The sequence below is a fragment of the Bos grunniens genome, chromosome 7 (genome assembly GCF_055505025.1).
Source record: "Bos grunniens cultivar Pamir isolate PY7600 chromosome 7, Bosgru_T2T1.0, whole genome shotgun sequence".
NCBI classification, from domain to species: Eukaryota; Metazoa; Chordata; class Mammalia; order Artiodactyla; family Bovidae; genus Bos; species Bos grunniens.
In genome coordinates, this window is record NC_141171.1 from 54,203,118 (window position 1) to 54,215,460 (window position 12,343).

A 12,343-nucleotide genomic window follows, 5' to 3' on the forward strand; every position below is an offset into this window, starting at 1 on the left:
GATCTTTCTTTTTAATGGGTACATAGGGCTGCATCAACATGTGGAAGTAGTTTTTTACTTATTTAACATCTTTTGGTGATGCACATTAAGCTCCTTTCAATCTTTTGCTATTATAACAAATTTTCACTAAATGTTCTTGAAGTTGTCCTTTCATACTTTAAACACAAGTGTAGCTATAATAGAGATTCTTACACAATTCAAAGGGTCAGTGCATTTTGATTTCAGTATGGGTGTAAACTGCTCTGAATTACACGACAAAGGGCAGAGGAGTGGGTTTTATTCAATTAGCTAATTGCCACAGTGGATCTCTTTTGGGTTGAAATACAGGACTAGAAAGAGCCCACAGGAGGGAGGAGGACCTTTCTAAAACTGGCACTTGTGAACCACCAGTTGGAAATGACATCCTTAGTCTGTGCCATGAACAGACACTTCTCTGAGTCTGCAGTAAGACTATCTCCTTCTTCTGAGCCCAGAGACTGGGGCTGGGTCCAGGGACTCCTGCCTGCCTGAGCTTTCAGTCCAGGGCTCTGGGGGGAGGGGCAAGGGGCATGGGGGACTGGAGAGCAGAGGGTAGAGCCCCAAACACAAAAGAAGATCCTTCAGCTGAAGAGCAGGCTCAGTGTGCCCAATCACTATTGTTCTTTCTCCCTGGTACCATTTCTGTTCAACTGCTGTGGCATGCTAAACCTCCAGTTGCATTTTGGCCAGGAATTTCCATTCCTGGGAGGGCTCTAACCTTGCTGAGGGTGTGAGGGCATCTGCAGTCAGTCATCCGACAACAGCATGGCACAGCATTTGAACATAACTGCCAGCTGGAAACTTGGAAGCCCTCCCTCGGTTTTTGCTTATATGTGGGAGCCTGACTCATGGAGGTGAACTTGCCTGGCTCTTTGTAGCCCTCTCCTCACAGACTCACAGGGTTTAGTATTGTAAGGAAATCCAGAAGCTTGTCCTTTGTTACCAGAGAATTGCTGAAGCCCAAAGAAATGATGTATGTGAGACTCACTCAACACTCACCTACAGGTGTTGATTTAGCGTGATGCTGAATCCTGGAATTCCAGTTGTAATTAAGACAGATCCAGCCCCTGCTCTCCTCACAGTCCTGTAGAGAAGACAGCTGTGAACAAATGAATTACATTAGACACATGTGCACCAATAAAGAAATGAACAAAAATGAAAGCTGGGAGAGTTAGGAAGAAGACATTCATGGTGCTGGAAGGGTGTGTGGGGTCAGGGACGACTCCAAGGAGGAGTCACCTTTTAAGCTATGACTCAAAGAAAGCTCCATCTGTGAAGAACAGTGGCTGAAAGGGCCTCGTCCCATGGTCGTCCTGTTGGGACCAGCAAAATAAGACAGAAACCATTCCCTCCGCAGCCGCTCCAGACTTCAGCCATAAATGAGAAAAATTCCCTTGGAAGACGGTTCACTGCTCTGGCTGCAGAAGCCTTCTATAGGGAATTTACTGGCCCAGGAAGAGTTTGGAAGATTCTTCCAGGATGAATAAAGGACTGTTTACTGCAGGATGGAGCTTTTCCAGGTGGGAAAATACTTAGAAAACCTGGCCTCTACTTCATTGTTAGAAAAGAAGGCAATTAAGTTTGCGTGAAGCTGGGGGGCCACAGCCAGGCAGAACAGCTGCTAACTCTGCAGGCCTAGCTTATGCTTCTCCCCGCTTAACCCCCAGCTGCTGAGGGCCTGCTGGCCTCTGCCCCAGCCAGAGCAGGAGCGGCACTGGAGAGGAGTTTTTCTGTGTGCTTCAGCCTGACCTTCCTCAGGCCCTGTTTTGTGCCAGCCATAATTATTTAATTTATGTATTTCTGGTAAATGTGAGTGTAGCTCGGAGCCATTAAAGACATTAGTACAGGTCTGGGACCCAGGATATCTGGAGTTCAGCCCAAGTGGTACCACCGATCAAGTCAGTGGCCCAGTGAGTGCCCTTGGGCTGTGCTGCTGGGTTGTGTGAGTGTGGAGATGTGGGAAAGGAACTTGGCAGGCAGTAATCTGACCTGATCACTGTCGTTCCATGAACACTAAAGAGAGAACTGGTCTGCCTTTCACTTTAGCACCCTGTGAAACTGCTATGATGGGCTCCATTTTACAGATGAGCAGATTGAGGCACAGAATGATCCATCCAAGCTCACAAAGCCTGGGACTGATGGAGCTGGCTTTCGAACCCAGACACCTTCAGACACCGGATCTTACTTATAAACAGTCATCTAGGGACAAATGCCCCCCAACAGAAAGTAAATCTAATAACACAGTAATTTTGATCTTCTCTACACCTTCCTTCACATCCAAGGTTCTTGTTTCAGCAGTTCACTCCCCAGCAAGATCAAATGAAGGGTGTGTGCAGAGATGGAGAGAGCAGCTTTTCTGTTTGTAACTAACCCAGGATAAGAGTGACTAAGGGGATGGAGAGAGGGATGGGTAATGCAGTGGGAATTTTATTGTTTCCAAAACAGTCATCTAACTTTGATCAGGGAGGGTCAGGTCTAGTATCTAAACCTTGTCCCTTGTCAACATATGCAAAACTATAACTGCTGGTGGACTCGTAATCCAGAGGTATCTGTAAACTATTTTAGGGAGTTTCTTAGCTTTTCAACATCAGAAGCTCTTCTGAGAACTCCTGATCTTAAGATGACATAAGCCAGTGTGAGCAGGTACAAGGCATTTAGTGAGGTCTCTGCTTCTCCAACCCAGCTATTCAACTGTGTTTGAAACAAGAACCTGGTCCAAGTGCCAGTATCTCTGCCTGGATAAAAATAGACTAGTCCTTTGAGCCGATGGATGTGGCTGAATCATTGAGCATGAAAGCAGTGAGCTAGAAAAATCCCCGCACCCATACCCACACCCAGTGGATAGCAGAGAACACTGGCTCAGAAATGCCCCAGCCCATGAAGGATTTTTATTTCTTGTAGGTCATCTGTTAAGGGTTACTCAGGCACTCTGCTGCTCCTTTTGTTTCTCTGAACCAATGTAAGTCAGACCTTGTCCAACTTTATTTGCTCTCCAAGTTTTAGTTCCTCACTGATAAATGGAATGACTGAATTAGAGTCTCTCTGCAATCATTGTTGTTGTTCAGTTGCTCAGTCGTGTCTGACTCTTTGTAACCCCTACAGCACATAACACGTCAGGCTTCTCTGTCCTTCACCATCTTCTGGAGCTTGCTCCATTGAGTCAGTGATACCATCCAACCATCTCATCCTCTGTTTTCCCCTTCTCCTCCCTGCTTTCATTCTTCCCAGCATCAGGGTCTTTTTCAATGATTCAGCTTTTCCTATCAGGTGGCCAAAGTATTGGAGCTTCAGCTTTAGCATCAGTCCTTCCAATGATTATTCAGGACTGATTTCCTTTAGGATGGACTGGTTGGATCTCCTTGCAGTCCAAGGGACTCTCAAGAGTCTTCTCCAACATCATAGTTCAAAAGCATCAATTCTTCAGTGTTCAGCCTTCATTATGGTCCAACTCTCACATCCATACATGACTACTGGAAAAGCCATAGCTTTGACTAGATGGACCTTTGTTGGCAAAGTAATGTCTCTGCTTTCTAATATGCTGTCTAGGTTTGTCATTGTTTTTCTTCCAAGGAGTAAGTGTCTTTTAATTTCACAGCTGCAGTCACTATCTACAGTGATTTTGGAGCCCCCAAAAAAGTCAGTCACTGTTTCTATTGTTTCCCTATCTATTTGCCATGAATTGATGGGACTGGATGCCATGATTTTAGTTTTTTGATGTTAGTTTTTCTGCAGTCATATGCAGTTCAGAATCTATGCTTCCTCTTCATCGACTGTATCAGACCAAGACAGAGATGGGGATGGGGGATGGGGTGGGAGGGGACAGTGGTAGCAGCGTGTGCTGGGGCCAGCAATACGGAGGTGCCTTGTCTACAGAGAATTCAAACAGTAATATGGTCAGCTGAGAGCTGATCTATATATGATAAAATGCACCCATTTTAAGTGAACAGTTTGAGTTTTGAAAAATATGTACATTATTTTAACTACCACCAGCACCCAGTCAAGATACTGATCATTTCCATCACCCCCTCAAAATTCCCTTCTGCCTCATCTCTATCTCCACCTGTTCCTTACACCTGGCCCCAGGAAACCAATGATCTGCTTTCTGTTAGTATAAATTAGTTTGCCTTTTATAGAATTTTAAATAAATGAAATCATACACTAAGTGCTCTTTTGTGTCTGGCTTCTTTCACTCAACATGGTTTTGAGATTCGTCCATGTTGTTGCATGTTTCAGTGTTTATTCCTTTTTATTACCTGTAGTATTTCATTTTATCAATTTGCTTATCCATTCACTGTTAAGGAGTACTTGTTCTTTACTGGTTTTTTTTTTTTTTTTTTTTTGTTTCAATTTTTGACTACCATAAACATTCATGTACAAGCCTTTGTGAGGGCATATATATTCTTTATTTTTTAACAAATTTTTATTCATATTTGGCTGTGCTGGGTCTTTGTTGCTGCACAGGGGCTTTTGGAGAGCAGGGACTTACTCTTTGTTCGGTGTGCAGGCTTCTCATTGCCATGGCTTGTCTTGTTGAGGAACATGGGCTCTAGGCATATGGGTTTCAGTAGTTTCAGCACACCAGGGTCACTAGTTGTGGCACGCTGGCTCTAGAGTTCTGCGGATGAAGTAGTTGTGGCCCAAGGGCTTAGTTGCCCCATGGCACATGGAATCTTCCCAGACCAGGGATTAAACCCATGTCTCCTGCATTGGCAGGCAGATTCTTAACCACTGAACCACCAAGGAAGTACCAGGGTATAGATTTTTAATTTCTCTTGGGTAAATATATAGGTTTTAAACAGAGAAACATAGTAGTGACATGCCTTCTTCAGGGCAGGGCGTCCAGAATGGCAGTATCACAGAACAGGACCAGGTATATCTTACATGAGAGCAGCCTGCCTACTCTGAGTCCTTCCAGTTAATAAGATGACTATTTTAATGCTTTATGAGACAGAGAACAGGTGCCTTTCCTCTCCTAGTTCTGAGTAGTTTACATTGAAATTAAAGCTGATTTGGGATGAATTTATTATGAATGGCAATTATGGCTAGCATCTATTAAATATTCAGTATACTGACCATTTCACCTATGTTTTATTATTGAATTCTCACACAAACATTGTGAGGTAGGAAATATGATTTCTCCGTTCAGCAGATAAGGAAACAGAGGTCCAGTGGTTAAGCAAGTTGTCCAAGATTACATACCTAATAAATGGTAGAGAAAGGATTTGAACCCAGGCCTTTATCACTCCAATCCTATGCTCTCAAACCCAAGTTACACTCCAAGTAATGCCTGACTTGTATTACTTGCTTAGTAATATTAATGGTGGTCTACGCTTAATTGCTGATAGCTTTCCAGTGAAATCAATTCTGGGTACACTCACATGAGTCTAATTATGTGGAACTCAAACTGAAAGCAGCAGCCCCACAACCTTCCCCAGAGGGGCGGAAATCCTTCAAAAGGAGCACAAATTCCATTATATTTGTAGATTCAGCCATTCATTACTCCATTTATTTCTTCATCAAATAGTCATTTACTGAGTGCCTTGTAATGGACACTTGGAATTGACTCTCAAGCGTCTCTTCCACTGGTAGGCTTTCAGTCAATCATGATTAGTTGGCTCTCTCTTATTACTGATTGGTTGGCAGGTGGGCAGGCCCAAGCCAGTTTGGGCCAATGATAAGTGAGTACAAACGTCAGTCTTTGTACTGATATAAAGTCTTCGGGAGGAAGCCCCACCTCTCCACCGCAGGTGAACTGATAGGCGCCATGTTGCAGCCCGAGGCAGAACCCATCTTGGCGGAAGGCATACCGTGTGGAGAGGAGAGTGAGGGAAGAAGCTGGTTTCGAGCCTCAGCATCTTCCTCTGTGAGGTACAGTTTTTCTTTTAGTATTGCTTAAGCTGGGTTGAGTCGCGTTTCTGGCGCTTGCGGTCGAGATTTTGACCGCACTTGCCTAGGTGTGTGTGGTGTGTGCCTGGCACAGGTGAGGCAGGCATTGAGCGGCCGGGCCTGCCCAGTTATAACTCTGTACAGCCACTCAGGCTGCCCAGCTCCTGATCTTGGCTGTAGGTTCCCTGAGGACAGGGACACCTTTTTTTTTTTTTGGCATCCTGAATGCATGTGCTGATAAACTTTTGTGGAAAACCTTTGTGGAGTATCTGTGTGTTTGCCTCTGAGAGCAGTGGCCACTTCAGGGAGGCAATTTATGTTTTTGAGTAGCTGCCGTCTTGTGCCGGATGTTTTACATATATGTAAGTTAATTTCTTCCTTCATCCCAGAAGCCAACCGCAACGATGATTCCATCTTTTACCTAAGAAGAGCCCAAAGCCTAGAGGAGTTTTTACACAACTTGTAGCCATTGCTTGTTGACGCTGCACGGTTAGAACATGGTACTATAGTGCTGACTAATAGAACCTTCATTATTGGAAAGTGGGCGGTTGGCCCCAAGCCAGAGGAAGCCCTTTTCACCACAGGTGTAATCTGTTAACGAAACAATTAGGATTCTTCCTTTGGGTGTTTATACGGGAGTTCCATTGTAAACATCTATGACCAGCTTGTCAGTAGAACCTGAGAAAAAATGACTTCATCTTAACCTTATGGGATCATTGGAGAATAATCAGTCTCTTCCTGTGGGTAGCCTGGCAAATAAAGTGTGTAATTTATCCCAGCCCATCCTTTGCCGCAGATGCAAAAATGATAGTCAATTTTTTGTTTTGTATTGCTTTGTATTTTCTTAATTTGCTCTTGAAAGACTGAGTGTAGTCAGTGTATGCTTTAAAAGGGAGCTTGAAAAACCACTCTGAAAGTTCTCCTGCGTTTATAAGTAGATATATAAGGTGGACAGGTAATGTTTTTTGAATTTCCGATTTACAGAGGCTTAAAGTCATTATTTTAGATTGGATTTCATCAAACATTAGTTTAAGAAATATTGCTAATAAAATGCTGATCACTGTGCTAAGCCGGGGCTTCCCTGGTGGCTCAGCAGTAAAGAATCTGCCTCCAATGCCAGAGAAGCAGGTTTGATCCCTGAGTCGGGAAGATCCCCTGGAGGAGGGCATAGCAACTCCAATATTCTTGGCTGGAAAATCCCATTAACTGAGGAGTCTGACACGACTGAAGTGACCCAGCTGCATGTGCTAAGCCCTGGAGGTAGGTGATCAGCACAAACATAGACCTCTGCTCTGAAGCACATGTAATATATGGTACTACAAGCTTCATTTGAGTGTCTGTGTTGACTGTAGGAGCCCCTGCTGCTGCTGCTGCTAAGTCACTTCAGTCGTGTCCAACTCTGTGCAACCCCATAGACGGCTCCCCCGTCCCTGGGATTCTCCAGGCAAGAACACTGGAGTGGGTTGCCATTTCCTTCTCCAATGCATGAAAGTGAAAAATGAAAGTGAAGTCACCCAGTCGTGTCCAACTCTTAGTGACCCCATGGACTGCAGCCTACCAGGCTCCTCTGTCCATGGGATTTTCCAGGCAAGGATACTGGAGTGGAGTGCCATTGCCCTGCTGACTTCTTACAATTTTGGATTTTGAGTGTGAATACTAAAGGCATAATACTTTTTCTTTAAAAATGGAGTGTTAAAAGCTCTTGTCAGTGAATTTTAATATTCTGGTTAATTGACCCTTTGTTGACCCTCCAAAGTCAACAGCTGTTTTCTAGATTATTGAATACCGTTGGTGATATTAATTATTATGCTTGGGACAGATTTCTTCCCATATATCCATAACTGGTAGGGAAAGTGAGTCCTTTTAGGATATTTATTACAGTGCCTTATCCCCATATTATAGCCACAGAGAACACCATTTCTTACAAGATGCTTCACTCAGTAATTTAGTATATTCTGGAAACAATTGTATTCAAGATAAAATTAATGCTGAGATGTTCTTCCTGTGGTACTAAAGACCAAAAATGGATGTGGCTAGAGCAAGGAGCACTTGGGAAAAACATTTTTTCAGCTCTGTACTTAACTGTATTTTTTGATGAATTCTTGGGGGCACAACAACGAAAAAAGAAGTTTCAGCAGATCAATCTTTCAGCTGACTGTCTGGCAGCTTTGTATACGAAAGGTGGTGTCATACTAGCTTTCTGATTCTTGTTTGTGATTTGACAGCATCTGTCTTTGATTCTTGGCTACAAGAAGGTGTGTAATTTGTGATGTATCTAAGTAGGAAACAGCTAACTGTTCATGGTCCCCAGGTTACAAAGTTTATGCCTTGTTTAATCAGATGGATCACCCTACTGTGATACACTATATTTTTAAAAACTGAGATAGATTCGCTCTTTCAAAGTGTACAATTCAGTGATTTTTAGTATATTCACAAAGTTCTGCCTCTAATTAGAACTGTCTTAATTCCAGAACATTTTCATCAGCTGAAAAAGAAACTTTCTGCCCATTAGCAATTATTCCTTCTCTCCCTCCATCCTTTGCCCTTGACAACCACTAATCTACTTTCTTTCTGTATGGATTTGCCTGCTCTGGACATCTCTTATAAATGGAATCATACAGGATATGTTGTTATGTAGTTGGTTTCTTTCAGTTGAGATGTTTTCAAGGTTCGTCCATGTTGTATTTAACAGTACTTCATTCCTTTTTATGGCTGAATAATACTACGTTGTGTGTGTATAGATGTGTGTGTGTATATATATATATATATACATATGCATATATATATATAGAGAGAGAGAGAGAGCATTTTATTTATCCTTCAGCAGTTAATGGACGTTTGGGTTGGGTTTTTTACATCTTTTGGTTATTGTGAATAATGCCGCTCTGAACATTCCTGTACAAGTTTTTGTGTAAGAATGTTTTTTTCAGTTCTCTTGAATATATGCCTAGGAGTGGACTATCTGGGACATATGATAATTGTTTTACACAGTGGGTGCACCATTTTATTAATACATTCTCAAAGCAATATATAGGAGTACCAGTTTCTCCACATTCTTGCCAACACTCTTTATTGTCTGTCTTTTTAATTATAACAATCCTAGAGAATGCTGACACACTTTTGTTGATGGTAGAAAGTATATTTTCACATTTTTAGGATTAGAGGTCTGTTCACTACAAAATCAGAATTTTTATCTAAATCTTTTATTTTTGACCTCCTCAGTGCTGCAGTTTAAATAATTCTACTGTTGTGTTATTTACTTTCATGTATAGGTTAATCTTTGAAAATTCTTCATTATGGCTTGAGATTTCCTGGCTCTCATTTGGGTTTTCTTGAAAGTTCTAGCTATAATTGAAAAAGCCCATAATTTAGATAAAAACTAAAAATTATTTTTAGTCTTTTGAGTACATTCCCCTCCCCTAGTCTGTTTTTAATGCCCCAGTCTTTTTTTTTTTTTTTTTTAATGCTCCCAGACTGTTTTCAATGCTCCAAATTCATTGGCAAAACTTCTTTGCTTTATCAATCACCCTGGCTGTTGACTTTGAAGGTATTTCCAAACTATTTATTAACATTATAACCTCTTATCTGAAAGGGTTCTGTGAGCCAAAAAAAAAAATAGTAATTTTTTCCACGTTAACAAAATTTTACGTGTATGATACAGTATAATTAACTATACACAGTGTTGTTCAGTAGATCGTCAGGATTAATTAGTCTTGCATAACTGAAATTTTATGCCTATTGGTTAACAACTTCCTATCCGTAACCCCCTCCCCAACAGCCCCTGGCAGCCACCATTCACCTGTGTGATTCTATGAGTTTGCTTATTTTAGATACCTCACTTAAGTGCTATCTTGCAGTATTTGTCATTCTATGATTGGCTTATTCCCTCAGCATAATGTCCTCTGGGTTCACCTATATTGTTGCATATGTCTGAATTCTCTTCTTTTTAAAGCCCAAATAACATTTCATTGTGTGCGTATACCTGATTGTCTTTATCTGCTCAGCCTCTGATGGACTTTTAGGTTGTTTTCACATAGTAGCCGCTGTGAATAGTGACTGCTGTGAACTTGGGAGTATAACAACAGATATCTCTTCAAGATCCTAATTCCCATTCTTTCAGATATATACCCAGAAGTGAGATTGCTGGATCATATAGTACTGCAATTTCTAATCTTTTGAGGAACCTCTCTGCTGTTTTCCATAGCAACAGTACAATTTTGCATTCCTGTCTACATTATACAAGTGTTCCAGTTTACCCATATCCTCACCAATACGTTGTCTTTGGACTTTTTGATAATAGCCATCCTAATATGTACAAGGTTTGTGGTTTTAATTTGTCTTTCCCTGATACTTAGTGAAGCTAAGCCATCTGTTCATATTCTTGTTAACCATTTGTGTATCTTTGGAGAAGTGCCTATTTAACTCTTTAGCTCATTTTTATTCAGGTTATTAGTGTTTTTGCTATTGAGTGTAGGAGCCACTTATATGTTATGGAAATTATCCTCTTATTGGGTGTATAGTTTGCAAATATTTTCTCCCATTTTGTAGGTTACCTTCTCACTCTGTTAATTATTTCCTTTAATATGCAGAAATTTTTTAGTTTGATGTAATCCCACTTACCTATTTTTCCTTTTTGTTGCCTGTGCTTCTGCTGTCATATCCATGAAATCATTGCCAAGACCAATTTCATGACGATGTCCCTCTGTGTTTTCTTCTAAGAGTTTTACAATTTCAGATCTATGTTTACATCTTTAATCCACTTTGATTTTTGTATATTGTGTGAAATAAGGGTTCATTTTCATTCTTTTGCACGTGGATATCCATTTTTTTAAATACCATTTGGCAAAAAAAAAATATCCTTTACCCAGTATGTTTTCTTGGCACTCTTGTTGAAGATCATCTGACCTTGTATGCAGAGATTTATTTCTGGGCTCTCTGTTCTGTTCCATTGGTCTATATGCTGTGCTATACTGTTCTAATTACTGTAACATTGTAAGAGTTTTGAAATCATTAAGTGCTTTTGAAATCTTGTGCTTTCTTAAGATCATTTTGGCTCTTCAGGGTTCTTATGGTTCCCTCTGAGCTTTAGGATTGTTTTTTTCTTTTTCTGTTAAAAAAAAAAAATATAGCCCATTATAATTTTGGCGGAGATTGAATTGAATCTGTAACTCTCTTTGAGTAGTATAGGCATTTAAACAATACTGAGTCTTCTGATCCATGGACAGGGGCTGTCTTTCCATTTGTTTATGTATTTAATTTTTTTTCATCAATGTATTATACTTTTCAGTGTGCAGATCTTTCATTTTCGTAGTTAAATTTATTCCTAAATATTTTATTCTTTTTGACACTATTGTAAATGGGATTGCTGGCCTAATTTCCTTTTCAGATAGTTTGTTGTTAGTGTGTAGAAATAGAACTGATTTTTGCATGTTGATTTTGTGTACAGCAATTTTATGAGAGTGTTTATCCTAACATTTTTTTTTTTGGTGGAGTTTTCTACAAGATCATGTCATCTACAAATAGACTTTTCCTTTTTAATTTGGATGCCTTTTGTTTCTTTTTCTTGCCTAAATACTCTGGCTAGGACTTCTTGTACCAGGTTGACTAGAAGTTGCTGGAGTGAGCAGCCTTGCTTTGTTTCTGATCTTAGAGAAAAAGCTTTCAGCTTTTCATCATTGAGTATGATGTTAGCTGTGCCCTTTACATTTATGGCCTTTATTATGTTGAGGTAATTTTCTGTCTGCTTTGGTTTTGGTAAACTGTGGGTTTCTAGGAGTTTATCCATTTCTCCTAAGTTATCCAATTTGTTGGTGTATGATTATTCATAGTAGACTATTATTTTTACCTTAAATTAAAAATAGTCTTGGGACTTCCCTGGCAGTCCATGGTTCAGTGCTTCCAGTGCAGGAAATGTGGGTTTGATCCTTGGTCAAGGAACCGAGATCTCACATGTCTTGCAACATGGCCAAAAAAAAAAAATTTTTTAAAAAGCATGATCTTTTAAATTTCTGTAGCATCAACTGTAATGACTCCTCTTTTATTTTTGATTTTACTTAGAGTGTTCTCTCTTTTTTTCTTAGTCTAGCTAGAGGTTTATCAAGTTTGTTTATCTTTTCAAAAAAGCTAGTGTCTAAATTTCTTATGAGCAATTTTGTGAATTGTTGAATTAGTGTGTTTGTGGGATGAGAACAGGGTTTTCTATTCAGCTGTCTTGGTGACTTCCGGAAGATAACATTTCTTTTTTCTCCTTATTATTGCTATAGTTTATGTTCTAAATTCACAAAAGCCCTTTCACAATGTATTATCTCATTGTGATGGTTTACATTACCCCATTGTTAATATTCACATTTTATGTATCAAGAAAGTGTATACAGAAAGATTAACAATTTCCCCAAATCACACAGCTGGTAAGTAGCTCATGTGAGCTTTCTGATTTCAT

At 40.3% G+C, this 12,343-nt stretch overlaps 1 protein-coding gene across 13 annotated transcripts in view; it reads left to right on the forward strand.

Annotated features, from left to right (window-relative positions):
* Nucleotides 1–5,429: 5,429 nt before the first annotated feature.
* LOC147369579 (uncharacterized) overlaps nucleotides 5,430–12,343 on the forward strand; it is a 97,887-nt gene continuing 90,973 nt past the window's right edge. For 10 of the 13 annotated variants that reach the window (XR_015167608.1, XR_015167606.1, XR_015167607.1 and 7 more), the window contains exon 1: nucleotides 5,498–5,886. Coding sequence is in view for 3 of the 13 variants with exons in the window: in XM_086412201.1 (XP_086268327.1) it covers nucleotides 5,783–5,886 (104 nt within the window). In the remaining 10 variants the exon portion in view is untranslated. Of the gene's footprint in view, nucleotides 5,887–12,343 lie in introns of all 13 variants that reach the window. The other 3 variants (XM_086412204.1, XM_086412200.1, XM_086412202.1) reach the window with 3 other exon arrangements.